The following is an 18,873-nucleotide window of genomic DNA, read 5'->3' as shown; positions in this document are numbered from 1 at the left end:
AGTAGCTTGCCTGTATATGAGAGGGTGTCAGGGAGGGGGCAGCAGAAGGAAAAAAAAACTATTTGGAAGGGACAGATATTTTACTATTAATAGCTAATTCAGAGGTAACCACAAGAACCATCTAAAGTTAGTTACATAGCATAGTTACTATAAATTATAATATTACAAAATAAGTGACTTCATACAGGACTTTTATTACAACAGGATATATGTTAAGCTGCTTTCAACAGAAAATATAGTTGCTTTTGCAGAGAAATGTGCCTGGAGAAAATAAGAATGAGAGGCAAAGGATTTTAATGTCATGAAAAACATTTAAAATCTCTTCAAATGTTACTTTTTTCCTTATAGTAAGATGAGTTTCTTTCTTAAGGAACAGAGTAAGAACCTTAGGCTTTTCTGGTCATTTGTCAAAAATAAGTTACCTATAGCGGTACCTGGAGACAAAGATTTGGACCTGGGACCATTTCTGTAGTCCTGTGCTGATATTAAACTTCCCTGGGTTCACTGTGTGTTTCTGAAGTATCACAGTATTAGAAACCACCCTTTTCCAGCTGAGCGCACTGGCTTACAGTACCACCCCACTGGTCCTCGTCCCCTCCAGCTTCCTTCCTCCCCGTAGAGCTTGTGGGTTAAGTGCAGACATCATCTCCTGTAGTCCCCTTCCAGGCTGTAATTCTCTGACTGTATTACCTTCCATCATCTGCTTGTAAATCATACGTCCCCGGTGACATCTTTGCTAACTGCGCTGTGATGTATTTTTTTACACAGTCCTAGGCTTTTTCTCTTCCTTCTTCAGGTTTGGCTCCTTCCGGTCTGTGCTCCTACGTGAAACCTGAGCAACATTAAGGCTTTCAGGGCTTTTCTTGGTCTTTCCTTAAAAAGATTTGGTAAATTTGCATGTCTTGTAAATCACTTCCTTCTTTTTTTTTTTTTTTTAATTAAAAATGATGCTATTAAATACATCTACTTCTATCTTCTGCACTTTTCAGTTTCCTTTTGACATTAAATTTAACAGCTTAATGCAAGAGAATTATTTACAAATGCCCATGAACTCCATTCTGGTTACCATAGTTTGGTTTCCTTTATTAGTGGATTTTGGCAAATCTTTAAGCTATATCCATCAATAATAGCTAAATTAGTAAGCTGCTTGGACCAGATAATTTGGTCCAATTTTATTAGTTATTTCTTTTAAGCTTTTTATTGGGCTTTTACTACTTATAAAGAATTTACACATCATATATTATTGTACTTATGAAAAGTAATTAGAAAAACGAATGCTCTTACTTTATATATATATATAAAAGAAACAGCCTACCTTTCATGTACAAGTACAGTTGTCTGTATACATCTGCCATTTATATAGAGGGATATACATGAACTTTATAAAATACTCAGTCTGTTTAAGCAGTCAGTAAAATTCAAGTGGATATCAAAGTTCAAAACTTAATTGTTCCTATTATAGTTCTAAAATGTAATAATGTCCTTCTCAAAATCACTTTTTTAGGTGACTGGGACACTAATAACCCTCCATCTCCCAATGTGATTTATGATGAGCAGTCACCATGTCACCCACCTTCGCACTCTGCTTCCATATTTGAAGAGTCTCATGTGCCAGTAACTGAAGAATCATTGATGAGAGTTCAGATATGTGAAAAGGCAGAAGAATTAAAGGACACTGTGCCTGAAAAGAAAAGCACTTTAAATGAAAATCAGTCTGATATAAAACATAAGTCTCTTCTTCATAAAAATGTGAATAAAAGGGACCCACCTAACAGTCATGGGCATGGTGATAAGAAAAATCTCTTGAAAGCAGAAAACGGGATCACACCAAGAGGCAGGTCTGCTAGTCCCAAGAAGTCAGCCAGTCAATATCTGGAAGAACATGCAGGAAAGATTCCCAGTCCTCTGAAAAATGACCCCAAAAGAAGACCCAGAGATCGCTCGCTCAGCCCCAGGAAAGGCGAGAATAAAAGCAGTCAGCTCGGCGTTGGGACAGCTTCTGGACAGGATCATTGTGGAAAAAGCAGGGGACGGTCTTCAAGCCCAAAGAAGCAGCAAAAAACCGAAGGCAGCAAAGACCAGTCAAATGCGAGTCGAAGAGCAGGGGGCCATGCTAGCGACAATGCTGAGCAGATCTCAGACGCAAAAGAAAGATCGGATGTTTTCGGGAGAGACACAAATCTGAGTCAGCCTGGAAAAAACAGAACCAGGTCTCCAGAGAAAAAAAGCAAGCGAGTGGATGAAAGGTCTCTTCCATCCAAAAAGACTAACAACGTTACTAGTAGGGCAATACCAGAAAATGAAAAAGGCAAGAAAGCAACCTCCGGACAGATGAGTTCTAGTAAAGATAAAACAGGAGAAAATGTCAGAATATCAGAGAAGAAGCTAAAGCAGGAACCTGACGAAAGAATGGCTTTAAGCAAAACGGAAGATCACAAAAGAAAAGAACTTGAGGTGGCTGACAAAAACAAAGAGAGCGGAGGGTTCAAACCTGAAAGTGGTTCTCCTCCTAAGAAAACACCAATAACTCCAGGGCCCTGGAAGGTACCAAGTGCAAGCCGAGCCGCAGGTGCCACTGGGGTGGCTGAGAAGCGGCTGTGACCTTTAGTGTAAAACAAAGAAAAACAAGTTGCAATCTTTTCTTAGAAAAAAGCAGCATTTCCCCCCACCCCCACCAAAATCTTTTTTTCCGAAAATTCTGAAGCACATATAAGGACATTTTAATTTGAGCATCAGGTTACCTAGGCTGCATGAAGGGCGTGTAGGATTGCTAAGAGCCCACTGTCCCCCTTTGCGCTCAGGAGGAGCTGAATCCCAGTGCTCATCGGACACGCCCTGCTCAGGACACCCAGCTCGTCCTCATGAGTGTCTGAACAAATGACATGTTGACATTCATAACGTGGTTACAACTCATTTTATATTTGTGCCAAGTTATCTACTGTATCATGTCTACTTTATCCTTCTCACTCAGCTATTTCCACAGTAATGAAAAAAGTAGGCTTGGCTCGGAAGTTGATATTCTCAATAGCATGTTGCATGTTTACAGACAGAAATATTTGAGCCCTTGCAGAAGAGATTGTTAACTCATTATTAAAGATGGCAGTTACCTTTCCTAACAGCTACTGATGATGTCCCCGTTTAAAAATAAAACTCCCAAATATCACTACTGGAAAGAAAAAAAAAATGTAGTCAAATACTGACTTTCTTACGATTTTGTTTATTGTGATTCGGCTGGGTAAGGCATTTAAATAACTGTTAAAGATGTTACAGATGAACTGTGTCATCCAACCCTAATTGATCAACCATCTCAGTTCACCCTTCTATTTGTTACTTTATTATGACACCACCAAGGGGCGTGTGGAAATATCACTTATTGCTATTTGAAATTTCTGAAATCTAAATTTGTGTTTCTGGATACTTTGATTGAACTATTAATGCTAAGTCATTTAGTCATTAATACATACTATATATTTGAAGAGAGACTTAAATCACAAAGCCAGTTTCACAGTCTGTTGCAGATGAAGGACCATCTGGTAGCAGGTGTGTAGAAGCAGAACTTACCCGAGACTAGCTCAGCAACGGAGGGCAGACGTGGTGGTAGACATTACGAGATCTTATTTAATTTCTAGCTATATTAACTTATTTAAAAACAGGACAGTAAACATCTGCTTAGCTTGTACAAATTTTCAGAATTCTTTTTTAAGGTCTAACTAAAGATGCTTACTGGAAGGTGGTTAACAGTTTTTAGCTCCATAAAACAGATCCGGGTTTTTCAGCCCCCAAAACTAGCATTCGGTAGCATCTATAAATAAAGGAACATTCTCAGAATAAAACCATTTTCTGGAGTATTTGAACGCTGTTGTTCTGTCACCCTCGGTTCATCTTGTTATTGTGAAACACATCATGTTCAGGTCCTTCCCTCTCAGAATCTGACTGTGAAATTCTTTAATATAACAACCGAAGCCCCTGTAGATAAGACATTCTTCCCAGAGTGAGATTTTTTTGAAACCCCCTTTTCATCCAGAACTATATTTACCTACCTATTGTAATTACTTGAATAGAGACAAATTAGAAGGCTTGATAATGCTAAGAATTTAGTACCACAGAAATGATTTATTTTCCCTATAGTCCACAATTAGTGATAAAAATCCTATTTTTATTGTTAACTGTGACATAACTTTGACGTCATCTGTTGTCAGTCTGATGTGGCTCTTTCCTCTCTAAGTAACCGGTCACTGTACTGATTCTGTACTGACTTAGCAATGTGGCCTTGGAATGCTAAGCAAAATATGGATGTACTGGTTGTAAATGTTTATATATTGTACAGTACCTTTATATATACACTTGAGGTTCTGATTAGAGAAAGAGATCTGTAAATCGCTCGTTATTTTTTATATAGATATTAAAAAAACAAAAATCAGTTCATGACTTGCATTTCTTTTTACTGTTTTTCTGCTTGTGGCGCTAATTCTCATCATGGTCTGAGTCCTCAGATTTTTATCCTTGTGAGTAACAAACATTCAAAGTCCTACAATCAGGCAGACTCTTACAGTGATGACTTTACCTGTATAGTTATACTTTTATCTCTAAATACATTTAAAGTTTAAAATTAGTTTGACTTGAATATCATTATACCTCCTTCATACCTTTCATTGTAGTTTTGTGTAAATAATTTGTTAGCCTGCCCCCAATCCTTTCTTACACTGTCAGGGAGAGAAAAGTACTTATGTTACTAGAAATTATTAGACATTTCTAATGGATATAGCAATGTAAGTCCAGTTCCCACAAATGCTGTTTCATCAGGTTGTGTGGCATTTCACAGTATTTTTTAAATCATTTTGTTTACTACAGGTTGTACTTACTTATACAGTGAAGTGTTTTGACTTGACTTCACTGAAATTCTTGATATGAATAATGCCTGAAACCTAGTTTAAGACCATGGTTAACTGAATACTCTTGAGAAAAATAATTCCTGAACCTACCATTACATCAACTCATATTGAAAATAAACCCTAAACCTCTGGCTTCCAAGCTCCATCATGGAGATGTGTGTCTTAGCGAAGCCCACAGAGTGGCACCAAAATCATTCTGTTGTTTTAGTGAACTGACCACAACAGCAAAAATGTTCTGGGATGCATCACATTGTCTTCCTAGAGAAATCAGTAACAGCCTGTAATATTGTTGTCTTCTAACTCACATCAAATTTTTGGGACCAAGTAGCCTCTGCACAGAGTCAACTCCTGTGTCCAAGACTTCTGAAATAGAAAAGCATGTGATTTTTCTTATTTCTACATGAGCACATCTTGATCATTTCCTTTTTAAATAGTCAGATGTTTTCATGTAGAAAAAGTCAAATGCTTTTCAACATGGACTAATGAAGAGTTTCATGATTACTGCATCCAACATTCAGAGAGAATGGGGTTTTAAGAAAGCAAGGAATACCCAAATTAAACTGTGTGACAGTCTTAACTACTGACCTCCACAGAGATGTGCTTAGGCTGAAGTCTGGTCCAGAGTGAGCGCCAAGAACTAGGAACGCTGGTGTGAACAGACTTCAGTCACAAAACGTGACGATTCAGTCTGGCATGAAGGATTCATCAGAGCAACTTCTCACATCCTGGCATGCTCCAATGCTGAGAACTGCTTGTACTTTTAAACAATAACAGATTTACTTATTTAGGCAGCTCTTTATTTTTCATGCTATTAAGGTTTATCAGCAATACAATGACTGGTTTAAAGCACAGCATAATTATGACATCAACTCTATAATCTTTGCTTCAGTTAATTGAATTAGTTTTAAGATATTCACTAACTTGGATATGTTTTCAATGTTTCTGTGCAAGCAGAACCTTAAGTGTAAGAGAGGAGTATGAAGGCTTATGAAGAGTAGAATTTATTTGCTAAAGAACTCAACCTTTCTCATATATACATTAAAACACAAAAACATAGCCAAGTGCTTTAATTTAGCCTGAACCTATATTTTTCCAAAGAATCTTGTGGATATTTGTCTATTATACAATGTTTGTATTAAAGCCAAGCGAACTATTAGTGAAAACACAAGTCGAGGCTTATTTTGTCCTTAATATAAAACAGTAATTGTTACCTTGAGTAATACCTTATTACAGCTTATAGGCTCAGGATGTACTGCAGGAAAGGTATGGAATTATTGCACATTTGTGAAATTCAAACTTCATTATTCAAGATGCACACCAATAACTGCAAGAAGCAAAGGATTACTTTAAATGACCAAACTAGTCAATACCTGTATAGACGAGATAAGGTTTAACGAATTCTGTTGTTCAGTCGTGTCTGACTCTGACCCTGTGGACTGCAGCACGCCAAGCCTCCCTGCCCCTCACCATCTCCTGGAGTTTACTTCTTAATAATGAATTTACTTCCTGATAATCCCAAGTCATACACTGTATTTAGAGAGTTAGACCCATTTGCCCCATTATAGAGTGTGTACATCTAAAACATTTCTAAAATGAATTTTATTAATTTGAAAGAGAGTTGTTTGTAGAGTGCACAGGTTCGCTGACCTCTAGACGCATGCTTAGTCATTTTAGTTGTGACCAACCTTTTGTGACCCTACAGACTGTAGTCCACCAAGCTCCTCTGTCCATGGAATTTTCCAGACAAGAAGACTGGAGTGGGTTTCTATGCCCTCCTCCAGGGGATTTTCCTGACCCAGGGATCAAACCAACATCTCTTATGTCTCCTGCATTGGCAGGTGGGTTCTTTACCAGTAGCACCACCTGTACGCCCTACCTATAGATACAATGAACCAAAAACAGACCTGCCCATAACCTTTACTTTGTAGGACATTCTGGTATTTAGAATTTTTCTACTTGTCTCTGAAAATCAAGAAAACCATACCCCAATTAAGAAAGTAGTTGGTTATTCAACTTTTCAAAGTGGTTTTATTATACATGAAGCATAATGTACATATTTAGGAAGTTTGAAGTTATACCTCCATGGCAATTTTAAGAGAGAGACTCTTTCCCAAAACAACAAATTATAAAAGTAAGTGAACAGGTATTTTTCTTATCCATCTATGGTTATGACTGTTTCAATCAAATGTATGAATGGCATAATCTAGTTCTGTTTTTACATCTCGGCTTAATTTCTCAGTAACAGGTAAATCCTAAAGTATTACTCCTTTTGGTGGATCAAAAGTCCAAGTTTCTAGAAATTACCATACAGGAATAAATGAAGCACAAAGAGTACAACTCTTCCATCCTAACAGAAAAAAAACAAAAACTGCATAAATGGTAAATTACTTGAAGTCTATTCATTCTACACATTTACATTATATACCTATTATGGAATCAGGTACTCTCCTGCATTCTGGGGATGGCTGCAGTCCATGGGGTTGCTGAGGGTCAGACACGACTGAGCGACTTCACTTTCGCTTTTCACTTTCATGCATTGGAGAAGGAAATGGCAACCCACTCCAGTGTTCTTGCCTGGAGAACCCCAGGGACAGGGGAGCCTGGTGGGCTTCCGTGTATGGGGTCACACAGAGTTGGACACGACTGAAGCGACTTAGCAGCAGCAGAACAGCTAGAATTAGCAGGCAGAGTACCAGAGAAAAGACAGCTGCATAGAGAGGAGAGAGCTCAAAAAAATGTGCTGCGAGTTCAAGTGTTCAGGTGAGTATGCATCAGCACAAGGACATACTCAACAGGGAAGGACCACCAAAAAGAATCAGGCCAAAAATTCTTGAGCTGGGAATAGTTCATGTTCCTACAGTCAAACTGAGAAAACCCCATCATGAAGAGGGCATCATGTAGAGTGCTCAGAAAAATATTGCATCAGTTGTGGAAAAAAGTAGCACCAGGTTTAAGGCTGCTCTGGCCTTCCTAACAAAAGCTTAAAAGCAAGCCTTAAAATGATCAAACTATTTGAATAATTTAACTATATTCTAAAACAAAGCTCAAGAATAAAGGAGGCACACACACAAAACCCCAACACCCAACAATGTAAAATTCACATCCAATAAGAAATTACTAAGGCATGTAAAGAAGCAGGAAAATGACCCAAAATGAGAAGAAAAATAAATCAATTTTAAAAAACCACAGAATGACATAGATGATAGCTGTTTTAATGTTCTTATTTACTATTTCTATTATAAATGTTATGAAAGCAATGTAGAGAAAAGAAAGAGCATGTTAAAGACAGACATAAAAGATATAAAAACAAAAGCAGTATCAGACTTCTGCAGACAAAATACACCATGTAGGATTAACAGCAAAATGAGATTATTGAAGGCACAGCAACAGAAACTACCCAAAATTGAAGACAGGAAACTGGGACATTGTATAGAGCATCGGTAAGCTGCAGGACAACCTCAAGCAGCCTGACACATCTGTGAGGTGGAATCTCAGAAGCGGGTGGGAGAATGGGGTGCAGAAACATTTTAATAACACAGCAACCCAGCCTGGTGTTCTGTGATGACCTGGAGGGGTAGGGGGAGGGAAGGGAGGCTCAGGAGGGAAGGGATATACATATATGACTGATTCACACTGTTATATAGCAGAAACCAACATAAAATTGTAAAGCAATTTTCCACCAATTAAAAAATAAATTTTTCTAGAACAACAGCTAAACATTTCCCAAATTTTATGATAACTATAAATCAAGAGGCCCAGTAAGTGCAACAAATCCCAAGCACACGCACACACCCAAACTACAGCAATACACATTATAACAGCACAAATTCAATGAAAAAGATAAAAACCTTAAAAGTAGCCAGAGTTTATAAAAAAGAGACATTATACACACAGGAACAAAGATGAGAATGACAACAGACTTCTTGTCAGAAGCAATGCAACTCAGGAGGCAGCAGAGTAACAACAGTCCTAAAACTGGAATTTTATGCCCAGCAAAAGCTTTCAAACATAAAGATTCAAAAATATTTCTCAACAAGGAAGGCCTATATACCTTGCTAAAAAGATTTCAGATTTTTACCTTCAAAGAAATACTAAACCATTGGTAGATTCTAAATGATGAGACTAGCGTTTCAAAGAATACACATGAGTTTTTGAGATGAATAGGTGGGTATGGGAAAGAGGGATGCCATGTATATTTAAGAGCAGAAAAGCAGAATCCTGTTCAAAAACAGAAGATATTAACTTAGATGGGGGTGGTAAAAATGGGGATGGAAAAGAATGGACTGATTAGAAAAACATCTAAAAGATAATTATTCAAAGACTTGGTGACTGGATGTGAGGTATGAGAAAGGCGAGAATCAAAAATGATTCCCAGGACTTCCCTGGTGGTCCAGTGGTTGAGAATCCACCTTCCAATGTACGGGATGTGGTTTTGATCCCTGGTCAGGGAACTAAGATCCCAACCGCCATGGGGCAACTAAGCCCTCGCACTGAAACTACTGAACCCACGTGCTCTAGAGACCACGTGCCACAGCGAGACAGCCTGCAAGCGGCAACTGGGGAAAACCACACACCGCAACCAGAGGAAGCCGGAGCACTGCAGTGAAGAGTCTGCGTGCCACCATGAGGGCCCAGTGCAGATAAAAAAGTGATTTTCAAGGTTCTGACATGAGCAAGTACACATACAGAAAAAATTACCCACCTGAAAAATCACTTAAACCAATTATAAACCATCAAAACCATAAATGAAACAACTCATTGGAGTAAACAATTTTAAATACTGCATTTAAGCTAAAGAATTCAATGTGTAAAAAATTCAAATAAAAATAGAACAGTGTTTTTGTAGGAGAAAAAAGGCATCTACTTTCTTCACCTGAAATCTGCATGGAGCTGCTCAATCCTGGCTTCGAGATAATTGTTCTTACTCATGATTTCTATGAGTCACCTGTCAAAACACTGAAGTGCCTTTACAGATCAGTTCCTTCCAAAGGTAAATCACTATAAAGGGGTTTTACTTATTAAAAAAAAAAAAAATTTGTAACTCTCACGCAGTATTTAGAATGGCTGCAAAATTTTGGCAATCACTTCTAGTTCAGTTATCTTGCCCTCTATGTTTCTATCTTCACAGTTAGGAAATCTGTCAGCAAAAGATTTTTAAAGGGTTTTAAATAGTAATTACAAATGTTTATTGTGGATTTACCAAGGGTTAAGTACTTTATGCTAAGTACCTTACATGATAACCTCGTTTGACCTTAACAACCCTATTAGGTAGCTATTATCCCCATTACACAGGTGAGGAAATTGAGGTGCAAAAATGTTAAGTAACTTGCCTTGGACTATGAAGCTAATATGTAGCAGAGCCAAGGATATAAATCCAGAAAGGTCTGAACTCAATCCCTGGACTCGAGAAATTCATCTTTAAACCTCAAAAATCTTCCTGCCATAAAAGGGTATGTATAAATGATACACTGATTTTGCATGTACATACTTCACATGTAATAATAAAGTTTCTTAATTATTCCCATTCAAACATTCACAAAATCTTATCATTAAGATCTGTGTGCTTTCTATTTGCCTCAAGAGATTCTTCAAAGTGGGTAACTTAATGAGCAGGAATTACATGGAGATTATTCGTTTTCATTAACATATGTATGTGTATGTAAGTGTGACAGGGGATGCGGATAAGAGAACCCAAATCATCGATGGCACAGCTTGGCTCAGTATAGACACTGAAGACCAGAGACTGTACTGAGGGTACAGTAATGTAATGAATTAAATACATTCATTGAGTTGGACAACAAACCGAACACTTCACTTAGTACTGTGATGGGAAACATAGCTCAGATGATTCCAAATGGAAGACATACTGTCTGGTGAACACGGACACGTGTGCACAGAAAAATGTCTTATGCTGAATTACATGCTATATTATACGCATGACTGTTTCACCAACAACTATACAGTTATTAGGGTTAACTTCAAAATTATAAACCAATTGAAAATTTCTCCATAGTTTCACAGAAAAATCACAGTTTAAAGGTTATTTTTTCTTTCAACAACAAAAAAGCCTAGAAACTGAAATTCTCCAATAAAGTTCTTTTATTCAGGTTCAACCTAAAATAGTTAAAATTTAAACTTGATCTCTCTTTGCTAGAGAAATGAAATATCCAATTCTATAGACTGTAATAGAAAAGTACTGAATTTGTGTATTTCCAATATAGGATTTTGCTTCATGCTTTGGGCATCTACCCAAAAGAGTATTTCCAGTAAATATAAGTGTCACAGCATTGAAATGCCCAGAATAAATTTCCTAACTTAAAAAGTTGTCCTTAAGTTACTATAACACAACAGTCTTCAGTCTCCTGACTATTCATACTATTTGAAAACCATGAAAATACAGGTTTTTGGCATGCACGCCCAGTTGGAAAAGGCTCTGTTCCTCTGAAAACACGATTCATTAGATTAGGAGAGCTGAGGGCACCTCTGAGTATGAACAAGCAGGTGCGTGTCTCATGGTTTTGCAGTCATCTCTTTCCTTAATGGGGTAAGCACTGATGCCAGCAAGGGGAGAGAGTCCAGGCACATGACTCAGCTTATGACTTAATTTTCCACAGCTAAGAAAAGAAAATCACCAAAATCAGTTAGTTGGGGTTGATAGGTGGGGTTGATAAGTACACTTACATGTAAACCAAGAACCATTTACATAATAAAAAAGTATCAACTCTGGCAATAGCAACCATAGAACATCGTAGAGAAAAAAACATTAAAAATTTCCAGGATCAAAACTGATACACTGCAGCTCATGGGGGTTTCTGATTTTCCTTCATTCTGCCTCTGTACATTTCCCTAGCTCAGAGGCCACCCCAGCCCATGCTATTAGACTGACATGAGATTCAAACTTGACTTTTTGTTCCATTCAAGAGCACAGTCTATTGTGCTTGTATAAAATGAGAAACTCTAAGCTGAATGTCTATTTCAAATGCTCATTTCTCTACCTGAAGAATCATTTCCATGCCAGCCACTCTCTCCCTCCATCCCACCTTCCCCCACTAGCTCTCCCTTTCTCTCTCTCATGCACATGCACACTGGGAAGGTTAAAGATTATTATACATACTAGCAAGTTTTAAGACTAATAAGGCAGATGCTACAGAGTGGTAATCTCACTTACTCTTATATTAAATCCTAGAAGATCACTTATAACACCCGAGACTGCAGAAAGGATAACAACTCGTGTGATATTGTAGATTAAGGGGTTCATCGTCAGTCCATAGAGTCTAAATGGTGTGTCCAGCTCCTAAAAAACACGAAAGAACTGAGATGAAATACATGGTTTCACAATAGCTATCAGTGATTATCAGACTGGTTTTTGAGTCTTGGGTGAGGATGACTGCTTAAGACCTCTTTCCTGATGTTCAATAACTACCTTCAAAAAACCTGTAATGAGGGGGAGGAGGGGGAGGATAAATTTGGAATCAACAGACACAGAGGACTGCATATAAAATGGATAAACAATAAGGACCTGCTGTATAGCACTGGGAACTATATTCAATATCTTGCAATAACCTATAACAGAGAAGAATCAGAAAAAGAACATATGTGTGTATATAACTGAATCACTTTGCTGTACATGTGAAACACTATAAATCAGCTATACATCAATTTAAAATAATAATTTAAAAATTTAAAAATAATAATGTAAATAAATAAACGCCTGGAATGGGCTCTCACCTAGTGTTCCACTAGCTATGTTTTTAAAGGTGGATTCAAGCAAGATGCAATTTGTGATTTTTTAATGTAATTTTCAAATGTGACAGACAACAGCAATGATTAGAACTTGGGTAATAAGCTGGGAAACTTTTCTCATAGAGTCATTAACCCCAACTATCAAGTCTGTATTTTGAATCTACACAGCATTTATCTGTTACGAAGTTCCTCTCTAAGAAGTGCAGCATTGATTTAATTAAATGGTAATAAAAATGCATCACAGGGCATTACTTACTTTTAACAACTTGGTGGAGAGCTTTAACACATTGTTTACTAGGGTAAGCTGTTCTTTCTTATTCGGCTTTTTTTCCATTTTAAGATATAAATTAATCTAAGGGAAGGAATAGAGATTAGGGCAAATGTCATGTAAAAGATATGTATATGTATGTGTGTATATATACATATATATTGCATTCAATATGGCAGATTTGGAAGGCAATATTTTCAACTAAAATAAAATTTGAAATTCTAGTAGCTATTTTTACAGAGCGCATATGTCACATATCCAACCCCCATCCCTAATCAGTCACATGTGGGGGAAAAAAAAGGCTATTTAGTGAAGAAAAAATAATGATGAAGTAATTTATCGAAACAATGAAAATTTTATATTAATTTTAACAAGATGTAAACTCCTTGAGTTCAAGAACTATATCTTATTCATCTTGGTATCCCCCCAAAAATCTAACATCCTTATCATTCAGGGAATGGAAGAAGACTTTTAACTTACTAATTCCTTGTTTCTTCCCTTACAGTAAGAATTTTTCACTATAATTCTAAGTTCCACCCAACCACCCCCCCCCAAAAAAAAAACTAATGATATCAGATATTTTAAAACTTATGGATAAACATGAAATTAAAAACAAAAAACCAACTCTATACTACTTTATATTCATAAGAAACATTTCTCAATTGTCGTATCTACTCACATACTAAAGAGCAAGTATTTTTCAAACACTGAATGTATTCTATGACTGACAGAAAAGAAAGTGAAGAAGCTTACTAAACATACTTAAATGACGGGTACGCCAAAGAGCTAATACTTGACACAGAACATGAGATTAAAAGCATGCTCCATTACCACCACCAAAAATAATCTTTATACTAGGAAGTAGCATGGAGAATCCCCATGGACAGAAGAGCCTGGCAGGCTACAGTCCATGGAGTCGTAGAGTCAGACACAATTGAGTTATCCTGGGAGCAGGTGGGGAAGATATTATCCTCACTTTATATACAAAACAACTATATGGTTGCAGAGTGACTTGTAAGGGATAAGGTTACACAGCTAGAAAGTGACAGAATCTAGGCTCAACCCTGAATCTTCTGCATAAATCTTATTACACCATTTCTAACCACTGAATCAAACTATCCAGGACCAGTCAATACCTGTTCAGTAAGTAATATTGAGACATTGCTGTATTTCTTATTGGTTTCAGACCCCAATGAGGCTAAGCGCAGTAAGAAAAGTAGTAAAGCTGATTCCCAGATCAAAAACTCCCAATTATAAGCATCATTTAGGAAAGTTTTATGTCCACGGAGTACCTATGAAAAGGACCAGAAAAAAGTTAAGTTTTGCACTTGTATTAATTACTGTAATTACTCCTTTGCCGATTTAAAAACATTTACAAAATACCACCATTTTAATACTCAGAGCAGAAGTTTTAATACTCATAAAGTATTATATATTTCTCTAAGCTTCCCTACATTTTCTTCTTTGCATAAGGGACAGCAAGCATCTGGAAATAACAAAGGAAGAAAACATAAGTGAAATAAGACAAATGCATTTCCAAGCTCTTTAACCACAAGTGTGCCCACTCACAATTATATGGTGGTCATTTTTCAAAGTATTAAATTTGCATTTGACTAGCAGAGGCCCTAAAACCTGCTGCCCACTCCACTTACATGACCAGGAAATCCTGAGGATCAGTTCTTCACCCCACTTTAGGATCTGAATAACAGCAGCAGCCACCAGTATGCCCATTATGTGTCAAGTTTTCAGGTAAACGTTTTTTTTTTTTTCTTCAAAACAAGGAGGACTGGAGATAACGTGATAGAGTAAAAGAAACTTGAGTTCATCTCCTCTCACAAGCACACCAAAATCACAACTAACTGCTGAACAACCATCAGTAAAAAGACTGGAACCTATCAAAATAGATATTCTACATTCAAAGACATAAAGAAGAAACCACAGTAAGATGATAGAAGGGGCACGCTCACGATCATAATTATAATCAAATTCCATATCCCTTGGGTGCTGCTGCTGCTGCTGCTGCTAAGTCGCTTCAGTGGTGTCCAACTCTGTGCGACCCCAGAGACGGCAGCCCACCGGGCTCCCCCATCCCTGGGATTCTCCAGGCAAGAACACTGGAGTGGGTTGCCATTTCCTTCTCCAATGCATGAAAGTGAAAGTGAAGTCGCTCAGTCGTGTCTGACTCTTAGCGACCCCATGGACTGCAGCCCACCAGGCTCCTCCGTCCATGGGATTTTCCAGGCAAGAGTACTGGAGTGGGGTGCCTTTGCCTTCTCCTCCCTTGGGTGAGTGACCCACAAACTGGAGAATAATTATATCACAGAAGTTCTCCCAAAAGAGTGAGAGCTCTGAGCCCACCCCAGGCTCCCCAGCCTAGGCGTCTGGCATTGCAAGGAGGAATCCGCAGAACATTTGGCTTTGAAGGCCAGTGGGGCTTGACTGCAGGAGCTCCTCAGGACTGCGGGAAACAGAAACTCCAGCCATGGAGGGGGCACACAAGGGGACTGAGGGCAAAAGGAGTGACTTTGTAGGAGTGTGGGCCAGACCTCCCAGCTGCCGCTGGAGGGTCTCCTGGGGAAGCAGGGAGTAGTGTGGCTCTCCCTGGGGTCATAAAAGCTGGCAGCTGACACATCAGGGAGTATTCACAGAGATGTGAACTCTGACTGGCGGTAAACATCTTGCTTGGGATCTTGGCACCAACACCTGGCCCCACCCAACAGCCTATAAGCTCCAGTGTTGAGACATCTCAGGGCAAACAACCAAGAGGGTGGAACAGTCCCACTCATCAAAAATAGGCTGCCTAACCACTTCCTGAGCCCATAACCACCTTGAGACACGCCCCGTGACACAGCCTGACCCACCAGAGGGCCAGCAACCATTCTACCCACCAGTGGGCAGGCACTGGTTCCTCCCACAGGAAGCCTGCACAAGCCTGGAGACCAGTCTCAACAACCAGGGGGATAGCAGAAGCAAGAAACCACAATCCCACAGCCTCTGGAACTAACTCTGCAAGCATAGGTCAGAAACCACCCTGACAGCGGCTGGTCCCTGGCCCTTGGGTAGGTAACAAGATAAGTGGGAGAGGACTGTTGGGACACACAGGACATCCTCCACAGAGGGTCTCTTTGCCAAGGTCAAGAAATGTAACTAATCTACTACATACATTAAAAAAAACAATGACTTCCCTGATGGTCCAGTGGTTGAGAATCCACCTGCCAATACAGGGGACGTAGGTTCGATCCCTCGTCTGCAAAGAGTCCACATGCTCAGAACAACTAGGTTCGTGCACCACCACTACTGAAGCTTGTATGCTCTAGAGCCCATGAGCCTCAACCACTGAACCACGTGTTGCAAGTGCTAGGGCCCACGTGCTGAGAGCCTGTGCTCCGCGAGAAAAGCCACCACAATGAGAAACCCACACACCACGACTAAAGAGTACCTCCCACTCCCTGCAATTAGGGAAAGCCCACGAGCAGCCATGAGGACACAGCACAGCCCAAAATTTAAAGTTTCTAAAATAAAAAAATAAACAGCAAATTGTCGTTTAAAACTAAACAAACAAAAATAAAAATTTAAACAAAATGACACGGCAAAGGAATATGTTCCAGATGAAGGCACAAGGTAAAACTCCAGAGGAACGACTAAGTGAACTGGAGACAGCCAATCTACCTGATAAAGAGCTCAAAGTAAAGATCGTAAAGATGATCTAAGAACTCAAAAAGAATGGATCAAAGAGCAGTAAGTTTTTAGCAAAGAGCCAGAAAATATAAAGAACAACCAAACAGAATTGAAGAATACGATAACTGAAATGCAAAATACATTAGAAGGAATCAATAGAAGAATAAATGAGGCAGAAGAATGAATCAATGAGCTGGAAGATAGAATGGTAGAAATCACGGATATAGAACAGAATAAAGACAAAAGAATGAAAAGAAATCAGACAGTTTAAGAAACCTCTGGGACAATGGCAAATGCACCAACATTCGCATCACAGGGGTCCCAGAAGGAGATGAGGGAGAGAAAGCCCTGAGAAAATATTTGAACACTTTCCTATCATGGGAAAGGAAACAGTCACCCAAGTCCAGGAAGCATAGACAATCCCATATAGGATTAACATGCTGAAACATACAGTCATCAAACTTAGAAAAATTAAAGACAGAGAAAATATGAAAATCAACAAGGGAAAAACAACAAATAACATACAAGGGAATGTCCATAAGATTATAAGCGGATTTTTCAGGAGAAACTCTGTAGGCCAGAAGGGAGTGGCCTTATAATACAAATATAAATGATATATTTAAAGTGATAAAAGGGAAAAGCCTACAACCAAGACTACCAAGCAAGGCTCTATATTGTGTTTGATGGAAAAATCAAAACCTTTACAGACAAGCAAAAGCTAAAAGAATTCAGCACCACCAAACCAGCTTTAAAACAAATGCTAAAGCAATTTCTCTGAACAAAAAAGGCCACAATTAGAACAAAAAATTATGAAATGAAAAGCTCATCAGTAAAGGCACAAAACCATCCACACACAAATATAACATTAAAGCCAGAAATTGTGTGGGGAGGAGAGTACAAATGCAGGCTATTTAAAATGCATTTGAAATTAAGAGATCAACAACTTAAAACAATGTTGTATATATATAGGCTGCTATACCAAAACCTCATGGTAACCACAAACCAAAAATCCTAAATAGATGTACACACAAAAAAGAAAAAGGAATTCAAAGACAACACTAAAGATAGTTAACAAATCACAAGAGAACAAGAGGAGAGGAGGAAAAAAAATATCTCCAAAAACACATTCAAAACAACTTAAAAATGGCAATAAGAACATAGATAGTGATAATTAAATGTAAACAGATTAAATGTACCAATTAAAAAAGACTGGCTGAATGGATACAAAAATAAGACCAATATACATGCTGTCTTCAAGAGACCCACTTCACATCTAGAAACATATTCAGACTGAAAGTGAGAGGATGGAAAAAGGTAATCCATGCAAGTCATGGAAAAGGTCAGTTTTCATTCCAATCCCAAAGAAGGGCAATGCTAAAGAATGTTCAAACTACTGCACAATTGCACTCATCTCACAGGCTAGCAAAGTAATGCTCAAAATTCTCCAAGCCAGGCTTCAACAGTATGTTTGAACCAAGAACTTCCAGATGTTCAAGCTGGATTTAGAAAAGGCAGAGAAACCAGAGATCAAATTGCCAACATCTGTTGAATCATCAATAAAGCAAGAGAGTTCCAGAAAAACATCTACTTCTGCTTTATGGACTACACCAAAGTCTTTAACTGTGTAGATTACAACAAATTGTGGAAAATTCTTAAAGAGATGGGAATACCAGACTACCTTACCTGCCTCCTAAGAAATCTGTATGCAGGTCAAGGAGCAACATTTAGAACTGGACATGGAACAACAGACTGGTTCCAAATCGGGAAAGGAGTATGTCAAGGCTGTATATTGCCACCCTGCTCATTTGACTTATATGCAGAGTACATCATGCAAAGACTGCCAGGAGAAATATCAATAACCTCAGATACACAGATGACACCACCCTTATGGCAGAAAGCAAAGAATTAAAGAGCCTCTTGATGAAAGTGAAAAAGGAGAGTGAAAAAGTTGGCTTAAAACTAAACATCCAGAAAACTAAGATCACAGCATCCGGTCCCATCACTTCATAGCAAATAGATGGGGAAACAGTGGAAATAGTAGCTGATTGAATTTTTCTGGGCTCCAGAATCACTGCAGATGGTGACTGCAGCCATGAAATTAAAAGACGCTTGCTCCTTGGCAGAAAAGCTATGACCAACCTAGACAGCATAGTAAAAAGCAGAGACATTATTTTGCCAACAAAGGTCCATCTAGTCAAAGCTATGGTTTTTCCAGTAGTCATGTATGGATGTGAGAGTTGGACTATAAAGAAAGCTGAGCATTGAAGAATTGATGCTTTTGAACTGTGGTGT

At 38.4% G+C, this 18,873-nt stretch overlaps 2 protein-coding genes and 1 long non-coding RNA gene across 5 annotated transcripts in view; 1 reads left to right on the top strand and 2 right to left on the bottom strand.

Moving 5' to 3' along the window:
- Positions 1 to 4,425, top strand: part of MAGI3 (membrane associated guanylate kinase, WW and PDZ domain containing 3) — a 262,085-nt gene extending 257,660 nt beyond the window's left edge. For both annotated transcript variants that reach the window (XM_010830786.1, XM_010830785.1), the window contains exon 21: positions 1,505 to 4,425. In XM_010830786.1, the coding sequence (XP_010829088.1) occupies positions 1,505 to 2,601 (1,097 nt within the window). In that variant the 3' untranslated portion in view covers positions 2,602 to 4,425. The remainder of the gene's footprint in view (positions 1 to 1,504) is intronic.
- LOC104981603 lies at positions 3 to 6,640 on the bottom strand. The gene is made up of 5 exons (XR_824385.1): positions 5,478 to 6,640; positions 2,492 to 2,602; positions 1,769 to 1,872; positions 1,574 to 1,681; positions 3 to 832 (listed from the first exon to the last, which is right to left on the bottom strand). It is a non-coding gene; the product is annotated as an uncharacterized LOC104981603 (long non-coding RNA).
- A 4,333-nt stretch (positions 6,641 to 10,973) lies between these two features.
- Positions 10,974 to 18,873, bottom strand: part of PHTF1 (putative homeodomain transcription factor 1) — a 73,374-nt gene continuing 65,474 nt past the window's right edge. Inside the window, exons 16-19 of one of the 2 annotated variants that reach the window (XM_010830782.1) lie at positions 14,040 to 14,195; positions 12,892 to 12,987; positions 12,061 to 12,186; positions 10,974 to 11,506 (exon numbers count right to left, since the gene is read on the bottom strand). In XM_010830782.1, coding sequence (XP_010829084.1) covers positions 11,486 to 11,506; positions 12,061 to 12,186; positions 12,892 to 12,987; positions 14,040 to 14,195 — 399 coding nt within the window. In that variant the 3' untranslated portion in view covers positions 10,974 to 11,485. Of the gene's footprint in view, positions 11,507 to 12,060; positions 12,187 to 12,891; positions 12,988 to 14,039; positions 14,690 to 18,873 lie in introns of those variants that run through there. The other variant, XM_010830783.1, reaches the window with a different exon arrangement.

Source organism: Bison bison, unplaced genomic scaffold, assembly GCF_000754665.1.
Source record: "Bison bison bison isolate TAMUID 2011002044 unplaced genomic scaffold, Bison_UMD1.0 scf7180017864519, whole genome shotgun sequence".
NCBI classification, from domain to species: domain Eukaryota; kingdom Metazoa; phylum Chordata; class Mammalia; order Artiodactyla; family Bovidae; genus Bison; species Bison bison.
This window is presented reverse-complemented; position numbering and strand designations above follow the sequence as displayed.